The sequence below is a fragment of the Geotrypetes seraphini genome, chromosome 4 (genome assembly GCF_902459505.1).
Source record: "Geotrypetes seraphini chromosome 4, aGeoSer1.1, whole genome shotgun sequence".
NCBI lineage: Eukaryota > Metazoa > Chordata > Amphibia > Gymnophiona > Dermophiidae > Geotrypetes > Geotrypetes seraphini.
Genome location: NC_047087.1, coordinates 305,930,258 through 305,947,091, shown reverse-complemented (window position 1 = coordinate 305,947,091; position 16,834 = coordinate 305,930,258). Strand labels below are relative to the sequence as shown.

Below are 16,834 nucleotides of genomic sequence, written 5' to 3'. Positions count from 1 at the left end.
GTTTGGGAACCTGGATTCATTCCCACTGCAGCTTTGTGAGCTTGGACAAGTCATTTAACCCTTTGTTGCCTCAAGTACAAAACTAAGATTGTAAGCCCACCAGGGACAAAGAAAGTATCTGTATAGAACAGCTTTTGTTGTGCCACAGAAAAGCAGCGTTATCAAATTCATGACCCTGACCTCCTTTTCTTTCCATCCTGCCTACACCATTTAAAAAATGCTCGAAGGTCAAGGCAAATGACAAAGAGTAAAAGGAATGAGGTGCTATCCTTAATAAAACAAAGACAGTCAAACCTAATAAACAGAACAAGCAGCGCTTTTCAATGTTTCACTGCTCAGGTTCTCGTGAATTTCAAGAGTTAATCTCAGGTTGACTTTCACAAAAACCCGCCTGTGGGTTGTTGTAGTGCCCGTAAATTTTATGATTTGAACAAGTGATGCTGCAAAAACTTTGCATGCAAATGAGCTTCACGAAGGTTCATGAAAACTCCACTCCATCAGTCGCTGGAGAAACTGACTGACACATGCACAGAACAGTCCACAGAAAGAGGCACAAATGTGCGAATGCTCCATGAAATGCTATGTCGTAGTTGTAAGGCACTTGTGTTGCAAAAGCGAAATAACAAGCCTGACGCTTTAACAGCATTTTCTCTTTTCGGTGGCGTTGCATTAGTTGCAAAAGCGATTTGAATCGGCATTTTCACTTTTCGCTTAGTAGTAGTTGCAAAACTATTTAAAAGTCCGGGAGAGGGAATAGACTAGAGAATGACACGGTGACAAAATTCATCACCGTTCCCGTCCCCGCAGATAATAATCCCATGTCATTTTCTAGTGTCTATTTCAACCTCGGTCCTTCTACACCAGCATTCTTCAAAGCAAAGCTTGCGGGTCATTGGTTGAGGCCATTCATACTCTGATTCTTATGTGAGCCAAGGATAATGGAGCCATTGTGACATCACTGATGTGATTGGTTCTTAGGCACTGGTGGAATGAGGCATTATGACATCACAAGATCTGCTCTGGATACCAGAGACTGTCATTCTGTAGTGTCTGTTTCAACCTCAGTCCTTCTACACCAGCATTCTTCAAAGCAAAGCTTGCGGGTCAGTGGTTGTGGCCATTCATACTCTGATTCTTATGGGAGCCAAGGATAATGGAGCCATTGTGACATCACTGATGTGATTGGCTCTTAGGCACTGGTGGAATGAGGCATTATGACATCACAATATCTGCTCTGGATACCAGAGACTGTCATTCTGTAGTGTCTGTTTCAACCTCAGTCCTTCTACACCAGCATTCTTCAAAGCAAAGCTTGCGGGTCAGTGGTTGTGCCCAATTATACTCTGATTTTTCCCTTTCTCCTTAAAGAATGACATGAAGATGGTTTCCCGCGGTTATCCGCGGGGACGGGAACGGTGATGAATTTTGTCACCGTGTCATTCTCTAGAATAGACCAAAAGCTGCTACCATACTAATTTAACAGTCGCGCATGAGATATACTGTACTTTTAACAGACACATCCATATTGTGTTCAATTGCACAAGCATCTATAGACCTCCAGAGAAATGGACCGCAAAGAAAGATGAAGGGAAAGCCTAGAAATCAAAAGATGACAGACCATGCCCCCCACCCCTGAAAGAAGCAGACTTACCTTCACAGGAAGGAGGTATGCTCATAGTGGAGGGTCAGCCAATGGCAAAAACATTTCTCCTTTCCCAAGCGGGAGAAGGGGCACCTCTCATTTGGAGAAAAGAGCTCCGTCAGCCAGAGCACGTCCCTCTCTGAGAAACTGGGTTTGCGCCCACAGGGCCTAAAGTCCTTCTCCATCTTCTCAGAGAGGATGAGATAAGCAGGGATAGGCACAGTTTATATACCGCCACATGTTTGGGGGAGGAACAAAGACAGAACAGAAAAGAGCAAGAGTCAATCCCTTTCCTGAAAACAGATGCCCACAGCCCCCCCTCCTCCCACCCCCATAGAGAAACAGACAGGAGAACTACAAAGAAAGTTCCTGGCATAGACCCTCTCCCCGAGCTAGAGAGAAAACAGGTGCCCATAGTCCCCCTACCAATCCCAAAGAGGGAAAATGTATATTTCACGCTGCTACTAAAGGCATCCAATACGACGGGCACCCCCACACCTGCCGCCATACAGAGAACACAGGCGCACACTTTAAACATGGCACTTGGATGTCTTACAAATCAAAATATCCAAGTGGGCATTACTTTCTAAGTGTCTTTCTGTCTCCAGTGTGTCTAAAGGGGGTTATGTTTTGGGTGGGCTTAGCACTTGGATGTTTTACAGTGAGTGAAACATTTTGGCTAGACCAAACTGATCAAAGATGACCACTGGAGGGTCGAAAATATGTCTCCCCTCCTCCACCGAACCCCCTCTCCCACCCTCAAATACCTGCATGAAAAAGTACATATCTGACTGTATTACAGCTGCAAAATGTACTGCGCTGCGTACACCTTTCAGCACTATACAAGTGATAAGTATTAGTAGTAAGATGCTACGAATCATGGAAAAGACCGTACAGGGCCATTATCTGCACTGGAACGTAAAACACTTTGACGCTAAACTGGTTAGAACAGGTTTAGCATTGATGGTTAAAGGCACAGTAAGTTCAGGACATTGGGGCCTACTAAGTTAGAACTGGATCTGTCCACTTTAGTAAAAATGGATTCCATCTCCAGACAGGCCCTTTAAAAGATGCTGCGAAGGTTGCACATAGATCTCTCGATATGCAAAACATCTGGCTTCCCCTGCTGAGTTCCTAAATTTAGGTGCCTGAATTCACATTAAAACTCAGTCGCTGCCCTAATTATTTTTATGCCCCCTAAACATAAAATTCGGTACCTAAATCAGCTAAAAAGTCATGACAAAATCTCAGTGCTGAATCGTCTCTAATAATTGGGCCTAGAGTGCTTACTATTTTTTATTTTTTCAGTTTTCTATACCGTTCTCCCAGGGGAGCTCAGAATGGTACATGAATTTATTCAGGTACACAAGCATTTTTCCATGTCTGTCCCAGTGGGCTCACAATCTATCTAACGTACCTGGGGCAATGGGGGGATTAAGTGACTTGCCTAGGGTCACAAGGAGCAGCGTGGGCTTGAATCCACAACCCCAGGGTGCTGAGGCTGTAGCTTTAGCCACTGCACCACTCTAGAAATCAACGTATAGCAAAAGTGAGCCAATCAAGCCATTGTGACATCACTGATGAGGTTGGCTCTTATTGGTGGAATGAGGCATTATGATGTCACAATACCAGCTCTGGTTATCAGAGGCTGAAACTTTTCACACTATTTATTTGTTCATTTTTCCTATGCTTTTCTCCCGGAAGAGCTCAGAACGTTTTACATGAATTTATTGAGGTAAGCAAGCATTTTCCCCTGTCTGTCCAGGCAGGCTCAGAGTCTATCTAATGTACCTGGGGCAATTAAAGTGACTTGCCCAGGGTCACAAGGAGCAGCGTAGGTTTGAACCCACAATGTCAGGGTGCTGAGGCTGTAGCTTTAACCACTGCGCCACACTCTCCCCCCCCCCCTTTCATTTGCCCTACCAGGGCCATCCTCTGTTCTAATTTTTCAGACCCAGATTTTATCTGTCATCTCAGTTCTACACATTGGCATTAATACATTGGCTGAGAAAGAGGTCAAGGTCACCCCTGAACTATCATTCATATCACTGGGATCTCTCTCTCATTTAATCCCAAATCTCACTCCCCCGAATGACAGACTCAAAAAACTGTTACCTTAAATAACCCCCAGCAACAGACACAGCAACTTCTCATGCTCCAGTGAGCCAGTTAGGAAATACTACCAGGGCAATGTTCTGTCTTCTGGGGACTGTGAGAATTACCTCTGTCTCAGGCTAAAGAGCAGGTTTGAAATCCGAATTCCTGCATGGCATTCTGTACTGAACCAACAAAAGCCTTTGTTTCAACCATTTTAATTTAGGTATTCAAACAGCAAAAGCTCTGAAACAGTGTTCACACTATCTCCCCCTTTTACTAAACTGCGATAGCGGTTATTAGTGCAGGGAGCAGTGGCGTACCTAGGGTATATGGCACCCGGGGTCCATCATTTTTTGACACACACCCCCATGTAAAAAAATATTTTTTGTAATAACCATGAAACGGAATAAATGGTCAGAATAGAAACAGGCAGTGAAAATTTTCTTTTATTGAACCTCATATATGTAACCATTATTCCAAACATAACATAACATAAATTATGTCTGAATTGTTATGACATCAGAAGTACATATGGAGTAGTTGCAGGTGATGCTTGGGACAGTTCTGATTGTGTTAGTTCGGTTTTATGTGTTTTTTTAATAGAAGGGTTTTTATTTCTTTTTTTGAAGGTTTTGTAGTCTGTGGTCGAGGTCAACAGGTTGTAGAGTTGGGGGTCGAGTGTTGCAGCTCGAATGGCTAGGAGGTTGTCGAACAGTTTTTTTCTTTTTTTCTTTTCAGTTTTTGGTTGGAGGGTGTATGAATGGTGCATGAGTTCTCCTATGTCTGTTTGAAGTGGATTGAATTATTTAGCTGAAGAAATTAGTTACCCCCCCATTCCACACACATTAATTCTCTTCCATTTTTGTTCCCAGAAAAAAAATACATTAAAATAAGAAGTGAAAACAAAGGCCCCTACAGATGAGAACATAACATAAGAATAGCCTAACTGGGTCAGACCAATGGTCAGTAGCCCATTCTCATGGAAGCAAATCCAGGTCACTAGTACCTGGTCAAAACCCAAAGAGTAGCAACATTCCATGCTACCGATCCAGGGTAAGCAGATGCTTCCCCCATGTCTTAATAACAGACTATGGACTTTTCCTCCAGGAATTTATCCAAACCTTTCTTAAAACCAGCTACGCTATCTGCTTTTACCATAACTTCTGGTCACTTCATTTTTAAGCTTAGATCTTTCCTTCCAAACAGAGACCTTGCTAGATATCAAATACAGAACAAGGTAACTTCACACGGACTTAGCTGTGCAGGAAATGTGAATCTCCTCATACACCCACCATATAGTGCAAAAATGTGCAAAGGTCTGTTTTTTTTCTTTCGATCACTACATAGCCTAATGCCACACAAGCAGCACTGTTACAAACATATTCTGAAGGTCAATGCTAAGGTTAACAAAGTTTCCTTCCTTGGACCACAAGGAGATACTGACAAACCACTGGAAGAGATCCCAAAACAACTACCCAGGCACAACACCCAAAGACCCACTCAGTGTGTGAACCAGTTGAATGGAGTGGACTAACTGGGGGGTGGAAATGGGCCCGGAGTTTGCTCAGCAGAATTTCCCAGACTACCTCTTCCTCTCAACACATTGACATGCTGCCGCCACCACCACCACCATTAGGAACACCTCACAGGGTAGGCCAGCAATGCTTATAAACTTTATAAAACACATCATTATATTTTCTTATAAAGCACATATTTTAACTGAACTCTCTGACATCCTCAGCCTTGCCATTCACAAAAATAGAAGGAAGAAAAGTTCCCGTTTCCTGCTGTCTCATGTCCCCGGACTATACAATATTTTTCTTCTGCAGACCCTTCTAAAGTCTGACCAAATCCTCGTTTCACTTGCATTATAAAGTACTGAGGATGCCATCTCTCTCCAATCCCAGATCCTAAAGTCTAAGACAGTAGCGCAAACTAGTGCCATCCGATTCAAGAAGAAAAAAAAAAATTTTCGATTCAATTCAGCCTATTGAATTGGTTTTTCAATTCGATTTTCCTGCCCAATTGGGTGTTGTTGTTTTTTTTCAAACATCCTGGTGGGTTTATTTTATAGCTTTTTCACCCCCCTTAGGCTTCTCCTAACCACACTGGCGCTGTGGTGTAAATAAAATAAAGAAACAAAAAGGACTTTTCCTCCCTCTGTTAAATCCTAGCTCACGTTTGCGGTCTAACACCAGCTCTGGCAGGATACACATTTCAAATCTGACATATTGTAATCACAAAACAGAAAATAAATTAGTTTTTCTACTTTTTGTTGTCTGGTTATTTTTCAAGTCTAGTTGGTCCAAGGCTCTGGTTGTCTTCTGATAACTTGCTTGCCAGGGTCTCCTTCTTTCTTCTTTCTGCAAGCTAACCATCCATCTGCCATCTCTGTCCTCCCCTTCCGTTTCCCTTCCCTACCACCCCAGGGTCCACCATCTCTCCCTTTCTTTTCCCAACTACCCTCCTATCCAGTATCTCTATCCCCCGCCCCCTCCACACCATCCCTTGTGTCCAACTTCTCTCTCTTTCTGTTTCTTCCCTCCCTAAAACCCATGGTCCATCATCTCTCTCCCTCTCCTCTATTTTCAGACCCATTATTTCTTCCCACCCAAAGTCTGGCATGTGCGCATCTCTTTGAACCCCCCCTTCCCTCCGTGTACTTCTACACTAGGGTCCCCCTCCCCTGAAGGCCTGTCCCCTCCTTGAAGGCCTGCACTCCCCCCCCCGAAGGCCTGCACCCCTCCCGAAGGCCTGTTCCCCCCTTTGAAGGCCTGTCCTCCCCTTGAAGGCCTGCCTGCCTGTCCCCCTTGAAGGCCTGTTCCCCCCCTTGAAGGTCTGTCCCCCCCTTGAAGGCCTGTCCCCCCCCCTTGAAGGCCTGTCACCCCCCTTGAAGGCCTGTCCCCTCCCTTGAAGGCCTGCCTGCCTGTCCCCCTTGAAGGCCTGTCCCTCCCTTGAAGACCTGTTCCCCCCTTGAAGGCCTGCCTGCCTGTCCCCCTTTACGGCCTGTTCCGCCCCTTTGAAGGCCTGTTCCCCCCTTGAAGGCCTGCCTGCCTGTCCCCCTTGAAGGCCTGTTCCCCCCTTGAAGGCCTGCCTGCCTGCCCCCACCCTGAAGGCCTGATACCCCGCCCCACCCCGAAGGACTGCTCATACCCCTGGCCTCCCCGCACTACCTACGGTAAAGAAACAGCCCGCAGCAAGATCGCGATGCCAGCGATCGCTGCGCTGCTTCCTCTGCTGCGGTCCCGCCCCTCCTCTGACATCAGAGGAGGGGCGGGACCGTGGCGGAGGAAGCAGCACCGAAGCAGCGCAGGGATCGCTGGCATCGCGATCCCGCTGTAGGTGCTTCTCCACCGCAAACAGTGCGGTGGGCAGAGGGGAATCCGAACGCCAGGGGGGAGAACCGGACGTCGGGGTGTGGGGAGAACCGGACGCCAATGGCTTCAAGGCCGGGAGCACCCCCTCAGGGCTTGCACCCAGGGCGGACCACTCCCCCGTCCCCCTCTTGGTACGCTATCGTGGTTTAATTAAAAAAAAAAAAAAGGGGAGGTATGTTAGAGTATAGCATCATTCATCTGAAGACCTCTTAACTGACAATTCTTTTTTTTAATTTCCATTTGATTGTATGTCTCATCCCAGTGAACTTCAAGTGACTATCCAGGAAAAATCTTGGTCCTTGTACAGTACACTGATCTGAGCATTCTTCTACTATCTGAAAAACAGTCGACTTCAAATGATCCACAATGCACATAGGTATAGATTTTGACCTAATCTACAAAGGCAACATATTTGTCTATGCACTTTTCTAAAATTATCCTAGGGAAGTAGGTACGGCAGGTGTTCCGAGGACAGTATGACACTATTCTCACATATGGGCGACGTGGAAACTGTTCTGAGCTCCCTTGGGAGAATGGTATAGAAAATTGAATGAATAAATAAAAAGTCTTGTGCGGACACTAACAGCGCTCTGTTACTTTAAGAAGCCTTTGGCAGTATTGCACCAAGCATGCGCAACAGCCTCCCTGTTCAGCGTGAACGTGTAGGGCCAGCAGTGCAGTATCAAAGCTAAAAGAATACAACTTCTAGGGAAGTGGAGATGTGAGAATACACGTCCTGCTGTCCTCAAAGGTCACCTGCTACAAATGAGCAACTTCACTTTCTCAGAAAACAAGCAGGATATATTTTGAATCCCTGGCTACCAGGCTCACCAAAAACAACAAACTAAGGATAATAAGTTCAACTAGAAACCAATCAACCTTAAATTATATACAGTTTTGTTGTAAGGGTACAGCCTGGCATAGAAAAAAAATAGGTTCAGGAAGATTCTAACCAAACCAACTGTTGCAAAAAGTATTCTGCTCAAGGCAGTAATGAGATGTGAACGTGTAGACTGAAGGCCATTTTGCAGCTTTGCAAATCTTTCACTGGAAGCTGATCTCAAGTGGGCTCCATGGCAACCATGGCTCAGATAATGTGAAACTTGACATGACCCTCCAGAGTCAGCCCAGCCTGGGCATAAGTTCTAGCCAAATGGACAAAGTGCATTTACAATAGCTGCTTCAGTCCTGTTTGGGTCAAAACAAACAAAAAGCTTGGTGAACAGTCTATGAATCTTCTCCAGATAACAGGCTAAAGCTTGCTTGCAGTCCAAGGTGTGCAATTCCATTTTGCTAGAATAAGCATGAAGTTTTGGGGGGAAAAAAGTTGGAAGGACAACTGACTGGTTAAAACTGAACTCCACCAACACCCTAGGAAGGAACTTAAGATGCATGAAGAGAACAACTTTGTTATGGTGAAACTCTGAAAGGTGGACCAGCTACAAGGGCCTGCACCACACTCACTCGGCAAACTGAAGTGACTGCCACCAAAAACAAGAAGTTCCAGGTCAGGTACTTCAGATGACAAGAATCAAGTGGCTCAAAAGGAGCTTTCATCAGCTGAAGATGACGTTAGGGTCCCATAACACAGTCAGAGTTTTGAAAAGGGACTTGGTGAACAGCAAACCTCTCATGAAGCAAACTAGAGGCTATACAGAGAAGGGCTTACCTCCTACAGTGTTGGTAAGCACTTATTCCACTGAGGTAAATCCTTAAAGAACTGGTTTTTAAAGCAGACTCAGAGAAGTGAAGGAGGTATTCAGGTGGTGGTTGTATGCGGCAAGAGAGGATCTAGGACCTTACCCTCACACTAGATGGCAAATTTCTTCCATTTAAAAGAATAACACCTCTTGGTGGAATCTTTCCTAGAAGCCAGCAGATCTTGAAGACATCCTCAGGCACTTGAAGAGATGCAACATCCATGAGGGCAAGGGAATGATGTTTGGGATGAAGAAGAGACCACCTTGTTCTGCATGAGGAGGGTTAGAAATTAGTCCAACCTCCAAAGTTCTTCAGAGGACAACTCCAGAAGGAGGGGGAACCAAATCAGGTTTGGCCAGTAAGGTGCAAAGAAAATCATGATTCCCTGGATATGCTTAAGTTTCTGTAAAGTTTTCCCTATCAAAGGGATTGGAGAATATACATACAGAAGACCTTCCCCCCCAAAAGGAAGTCATCCAACACTAGTTTCCCATGTGATCTGTGCATGGAGTTGTATTGAGGGACCTTATTATTGAGACGAGTGGCAAAAAGATCCACCAATGGAGTGTCCCACTCTCAGAAGATCTTGTGGACAACACTCATGCTGAGAGACAACTTGTGCTGTTGCAACACTTTGCTCAGTCTGTTTTCCAGACTGTTGCCTTTTCCGACCAGGTATATGGCTCGGAGCATCATGCCATGGCTAGCGACTCCACTATCACATCCTAACTGCTTCCTGACTCAAGGGCTCATACCCCTTGCTTGTTGACACCGTATATGGCAACCTGATTGTACTTTGGATGAAAACAAGTTGGTTCATCAGCCAAGCTCTGAAAGCCTTTAGAGCAGAGGTGTCCAACCTTCTGGCTTTCCTGGGCCGCATTGGCCGAAAAAAATTTTTTCTGGGGCTGCACAAACGTGCAAACGCTGCAGCAAAACAGAGGAGAGAGCCGACAAGATGGTAAACACCCGGGGGCAGCAGAGGAAAACACTGCATCGCCCTTGACCGGGGCTGCAGGTTGGACACCCCTGCTTTAGAGAGTTCCAAATTGCTCTCTAGGATTCACATAATCAAGGACGCCCAAAATAGCAGCCCTCAGCTCGTCTTCGATCTCCAAATGAAAGTGACAATATTCATCACTTAAAAGAAGCCACTCACCAGCACTGGCTTGTATATCTACCCTTTATTTATCAAACAAGAATATATGTGCTGATTCTTATTGGCACATACGTGCATAAAATTAATCCACCTCTTCACAAGTGTAAATGTGTTTCTCTGAGGACAAGCAGGACATTATTTCTCACATATGGGTGACATCATCTGACACAACCCCATGCTGACGCTATCCAGCATTCTATAACTTTAAAAAGCCTTTGGTAGCATCACATGTATATGTGCGAGAGCCTTCCCACCCTGTCATCTTTTTCCCATGGAGCAGAGAGGTCGCATTTAGTGACCTGTTCTCATCTCATTGTTCATTTGTATATTTTCAGAGTGCCTTCCTCATGCCCTGTGTCTAGATATCAGTCTAGTTCCTGAGGCTGACACAGCCTTCTCAGGAAGAGTACTATTCTGAATCTGACTCTGACCATTCCTAGGTGTCTAATGTAGAACTACAGAAGGTCTTGGAAGAAGACTCCCTTGCTGTGCCTTCGGACTCATCCCTCCATCAGGAAAGGAGAAAGCCCCCTCCAGAGGAACTCTCTTTTGTTAACTTTTTGAGGGAAATAGCTAGGGCCAAAGTACTGATATCTAGACTGATATCTAGACACAGGGCATGAGGAAGGCACTCTGAAAATATACAAATGAACAATGAGATAAGAACAGGTCACTAAATGCGACCTCTCTGCTCCATGGGAAAAAGATGACAGCTGGATCCACATGCTCACGCAGGGTGGGAAGGCTCTCGCACATATACATGTGATGCTATCAAAGGCTTTTTAAAGTTATAGAATGCTGGATAGCGTCAGCATGGGGTTGTGTCAGATGATGTCACCCATATGTGAGAAATAATGTCCTGCTTGTCCTCAGAGAAACACATTTACACTTGTGAAGAGGTGGATTAATTTTATGCACGTATGTGCCAATAAGAATCAGCACATATATTCTTGTTTGATAAATAAAGGGTAGATATACAGCCAGTGCTGGTGAGTGGCTTCTTTTAAGTGATGAATATTGTCACATAACCGCATAAGTGCCTCGGAACACCCACAAAATAGCTGGCCCTCAGTGCAGAAGTCTGTGGTGATATTCAATAGCACTAACCGATCAAGTGCTACTGAATACCAGTGGATAACCCCACACAAGCAATTTAACCAGCCAGGAGCCATTTCTGGCCGTTAGATTGCTTTGAATATTGACCCTTATGTGTATAAGTGCTAATCTCACCTCTTGTCCCACCTCCAACCCTGAGAAACAGTACTTGTATAATGTACAAAAGTAGGGTTTTCGCAGTGCTTATACTAGGGCAACATTGCAAGCACCTATTATAGTACGTAAAACACTGTTCTACACATTCAAGCTGCTTCTAAAATGATTCCCAAGTGACCACACTGAGTTCACATTTGTGATAGTCAATGATGAAGGACCTGAAGACTTGAAAGACAGAAGGAGCCTATTCCGTCAGTACCATTTGTCCTTTTTTAATCTCTCACCTCTGGTAGCGTGGAAATGTTGTTGTTCTCCAGATTCAGCTCATCCAGCTCATTGCATTTGGCTAAGGATTTGGGTATCGCTGAGAGCCTGTTGTACCTCAGACCAAGACGACTCAGACTAGATAAGCTTCCTTCAAAGGAAAAAAATATATAGATTGTAAGGACCACATTGCTATTTTGACCTTCGCACGAAAGGGAACTAGTTATAAAACAAAATCATCCTGGTTCATGTTTATCCTTGCCATAAAACTGAAGATTGGATCTTTGAAAACGGCATTAAAATTTTCCCCCCTTTTGAATCAATGCTAGTCGGATGCTCAAGACACTTTCAGACCCCTATTACTTCTACTTATCATGTCTATCACACTACTAGACATACACAGCACTGTACACAAAAACATATAAGAGACAATCGCTGCTCGGCCAAGTTTACAATCTATTCAGGATAACCACGACATAAGAGATTAGGGAGTGTCGTTTATTATGAAAATGACTAAAACAACATGGATATTAAACTGGCAAATAATGGGTTAAGACAGTGGTTCCCAATCTTTTTAAGTTCAAGGCATTCTTAATGTGTCAGTGATTTTTTTTCCAGGTGCCCCTAAGTAAAAAGAAATACCCACCAATTCCCACCCCCTCTCCCCATGGTCTGGCATCCCCCCCCCCAACACACACACAATCTGGCATCTCCTCTTCTTCCCTTTCTTCCCCATGGTCTACCATTTCCTATGTCCTCTCTTTCCCTTTGCTTGTCTTCCCTTCCCTGGTCTGGCATCTCTCTCCTTCCTTCTCACCCTCCTCCCCCAGATTTGGTGGTTTTCTCACTTACCCTTCCCAATCAGGTGCGGCATTTCTGTCCCCGCAGGATCCAGTACCTCTTTCTCCCTTCCTGACACTTGTGATTTTTGAGCCACCAGAAGCTTAAACACACTGCGCCTTTAGCAGCCCTGGATGCTTTCTCCTCTGCTTCAACTTCCTGTCCCCGCAGCAAAGTGAAAGATTCCAGGTTAAAGGCAGCACTTTTAAGCTGCGGCAGTAGAAGATTGTAAGCTTTAGCATGGGGAAGGGAGAAGGGTTTCCTACTACTGGAAGGAAGTGGGGTGCTGCACTGGCAGCTATTTGTGTCTTCCCTGCAGCACCCCAGTTTGCTGTGGTGCCTCAGCACATAGTATGGGAAACACTGGGTTAAGATATAATGGACTATGCTAGCCACAGCACAGTGGATTACTTCCACTTCAGCACAAAATTTCTGGGGCATTAAAATAACTTCTGAATACTGCGTTCAATTCTGGTCTCCTTATCTCAAGAAAGATATAGTGGTGCTAGAAAAGGTTCAACGAAGAGCGACCAAGATGATAAAGAGGATGGAACTCCTCTCATATGACTAAAGACTAAAACGATTAGAGCTCTTCAGCTTGGAAAAGTGACGGCCGAGGGGAGATATGATTGAAGTCTTCAAAATCCTGAGTAGAGTAGAACGGGTACAAAGGAAAAATTATGTTCTTACCTGTTAATTTTCTTTCCTTTAGACGCAGCAGATGAATCCATAGACCAATGGAATAGCACACATCTACCAGCAGGCGGAGATAGAGAAACTGATTAACAGGTGGTCCTATTTGCTGGCACTCCTCCTGTATCTTCATTATAGCTCCTTGCCCAAGCATCCGTAACCATCAAAAGGCATAGCATGTAAAAAACTTCTTTCCCATAACAAATCTCAAAAGGCAATAATACAGAATACAACCATCAATAAAAACAAACTTCGAAAGTTGCAAAAGAAAAACCGACAGACAATATCCAGAAAGGGTGGGGCTCTGGATTCATCTGCTGCGTCTAAAGGAAAGAAAATTAACAGGTGAGAACATAAATTTTTCCTTCCTTAGCAACAGCAGCAGATGAATCCAGAAACCAATGGGATGTAGCAAAGCAATCCTCAATCTGGGTGGGAAGCAAACGCCACCTCCGCAACAACCGAAGCACTAAATGTATCCACCGCATGCGTCCCCACATCCAACCGGTAATGCTGAGATAAAGCACTCTTGGAAGTCCAAGTAGCCGCGAGACAAAACTCCTCCAAGGGAAAAAACCTCTGGACTGAGTCCAAGAAGTAGCCATCGCTCTGGCGGAATGGTCATGAAGTTCTTTCGCCAACCGCTTCCCTTCCATCAAGCAAGTGTAAAGAATGTCCTCCTGGACCCATCGAGCGATGGAAGCTTTGGATGCTGCCATACGTTTGAGGCGTCCCTTGAAGAATACAAAAAGGTGATCTAAACAACTAAAAGTCCTTAGAAACCTAGCTCGCTGAGAACGCTACGCACTTTCAAAAAAATGCACTGAATAAAAGCATATCTCCGCATTTCTCCTCCAAGGAAGAAGGAAGGAAAAGTGAAAGTGTCATAAAAGAAAGGATGACACCTCCTTAGAAAGAAATTGTGGTACCGTCCGAACTGACACCCCCAGATTTTGTAAATCAGAAATAGGAATCCCTGCCGAACAAGGCCTGTAACTCAGAAAACCGCCGAACTGAAGCCATGGCCACAAGAAACTCCGTGTTCAACGGCACAGCCTTTTAGAGTCTCAAAAGACAAGGATGAAATGAAGCCTTCGGTAAACTTCAAAGTACCTTAAGACTGTACCTTAGGACAGGGCTATCCTAAGAGGTGTACAAATATACCGTACTCCGTTTAGGAACTGAACTACATGAAGCTGAGAAGTAAGCAAAGAGCAAGATACCTAGCCCTTGTAACAAGCTAAGAATGGCACTTGACGCTGAAGGAAATTGAACGCTAAGCCCTTGGCAATACATTTGTGCCAAAAAAGAACTCTGGAAATGTTGAGAAGTACCCAAGAAAGGAAAAACCTCCAAAAGGAAGCAGAAGCCACAGGTAAAGACGTCTGTATCGCCTGGATAAGAGAAGAAACAACCTGCTTCGCATAACCCTTACACGTCAACCATGACTTTTCAAAAGCTAGGTCGTAATACCAAAGTAGTACGAATATCCATGTTGATCGAACCCTAGGTGAGAAAATCTGGAGATACCAGGAAACTCAACAGTCCAGCTGTCGAAAGACTCATCAGATCCGCATAACAAGGATGGCGCAGCCAATCCAGAGATTCTACAAATACTGTGCCTTGAAAGTGAGCTTGAGATGGCAAATCCAAGCCATCATCAGCCAGAGGAAAATACTGAAAAAAGAGAAAACAGAGGCGAGAAAGAAGCCATACTGCTACCCCCTCTGACTCCCACTCCCTGTGCCCGCCGAAGAAGCTAGGAAGCTTAGAATTTCGAGATGAGGTCATGAGGTCTAGTTCCAGGAGATCTCACTTCCATACAAAGAGCTAGAACGCCTGAGCCAAAATTCTCAATATCCAGGATGTAGAAGATTTCACTATTACTAACATTTACACTTTCTAGAGCGTACACAGTGTTGTACACTGTAACATACAATAAATGGGCCATGCTCAGATTTCACGGAGAGAAAGTCTATCCAAACTCTGTTCCTGACCTGTAAAATGATCTGCCAACAGAAGAGGATGATGAGGGTCCACCCATTGAAGTAGAATCACAACTTTACCCGCCAACTGAGTACATCACCTACTGCCCAGGCTGTAGAGAAATACCCCCATCATAATACTAACTGAAAAGACCTTCAGCGTCATTCCGGAAGAATGGTCTGAAGCTCCAGAAACGGTAGCCTAACCATGCTCCAGAGTAGAAGAATGAACAAGTACTGAGTCGCCTCTTAAGACCAGACTCCTGGAGCTGAGGATGGAAGGCACCGAGCCCCCCAACCCGACAGCCCGGTATGTTTGATGACCATGAGCTAGTCCAGCAAAGAACGAGGCATGCCTTTGAAAAGAGAAATCTCGCCGAGCCACCAAATCATACAGAGCGATGCTTGAGGAGCCTATCAAATAATTGGAGCCCTGAGATACCGGGAACCACTGGAACAAAAGCGACCGCTGTAGCGTTATAATGGGAAAGCAAGCAGAAGTTCCCAGTGGAGTCAGCAACATGGATCCTAGAACCTGTACAGAATCCCATACTCTTGGTCATGGTGACCGAAGAATGCAAACTTGAGACTGTGACCCATTGCCCTAGTCTCTAGGAAGAAACACATTTCTCTCCTATATGAATAAAAACATCTTCCTGATATACCTATAAATAGTATAGGAGAAATGAGCTCTGTGTAAATTTAAAGATTCACGCCCAAAGAACTGAGGAAAAGAAACCACCCTTTTCGTGTCAGTCAAATGGCCTGACTGGAAGACGTCCGAATCAGTCAGTCCAGAAGACTGCCCACATTTTCTAAAAAGTTCATGAAGCCTTGGGTAGGCGAAATGGCATGTGCCAAAACTGAAAGCGCTGCTCCAAGAGAGGCAAGCAAACCTAGTGCCGATTTGGAGTCCATAGTGAAAATATAAATATTCTCCCAGTTTTTCTGCAGAAATGTGTAACCCTGAGAAACTAATTCAGCAGAATGGGATCCAGCCTGCCCAATGCCCCCGTCTTGGGCACCATGCAGTAAGTGGAACAACGTCCCTTAGTTCCTGAAGAACTACAAGAAGTGCCCTGAGGACCAGTAACACTTAAAAGGGAAACACAAAACAGAGACTCCAAGAACGAACCGGAAACCTGAGGAGGATGCAAAGTTGCAAGCATCCTGAAAAATGTTCACAGCTCCCTGACCTGACATTATAGCGTCTTTCCCCTCATGAGAAAGCCTGAAGAGCCATTGGAAGAAGTCAAGATCCCCTCAGAATGAAGTGCAGAAGGTCAGGGAACAGCAGGATGAGAACTGTAGGATCTGTAAGAAGAAAGAAACTCTCCTAGGAAAAATCAAGGTTCACAATGTAAAGAGGAGTATACTGGAACCATGAAAACTACTAACTCCATGCAATGTGAGCAAAAAGCACAGTTACTTACCGTAACAGGTGTTATCCAGGGACAGCAGGCAGATATTCTTGACGCATGTTTTCAACGGCCGTTGAAAAACTATTTTTTGCCTTCCCGCTCGCGTATTGAGGGGGCATGAAGGGAAACACGGCCTCCGCAAAATCGAAGCCGGAGGCCTGTATGGTGGCAGTAGGCCCCGCCGGGGCCGGGCCGAAAAAATAAGAAAACTGGACGAGTTTTTTTTTTAAAGCAAAGGAATCCAAAAGGAAAAATAGAATCAAAGAACAAGAAAAAATACGCGAGCGGGAAGGCAAAAAATAGTTTTTCAACGGCCGTTGAAAACACATGCGTCTTCTTCGCTCCGCGGAAACGAAGAAACATGCGTTAAGAATATGCTGCCTGCTTGTCCTGGGATAATACGTATGTCCTTTAAAGTGAATATGTACTAGACGCAATCAAGG

At 44.9% G+C, this 16,834-nt stretch overlaps 1 protein-coding gene across 1 annotated transcript in view; it reads right to left on the bottom strand.

The window, feature by feature from the left end:
- The window catches only part of LOC117359634 (leucine-rich repeat protein SHOC-2), a 57,659-nt gene that overhangs the window by 25,857 nt on the left and 14,968 nt on the right, over nt 1–16,834 (bottom strand). Inside the window, exon 3 of the mRNA XM_033942799.1 lies at nt 11,473–11,603. Within this exon, the coding sequence (XP_033798690.1) occupies nt 11,473–11,603 (131 nt within the window). The remainder of the gene's footprint in view (nt 1–11,472; nt 11,604–16,834) is intronic.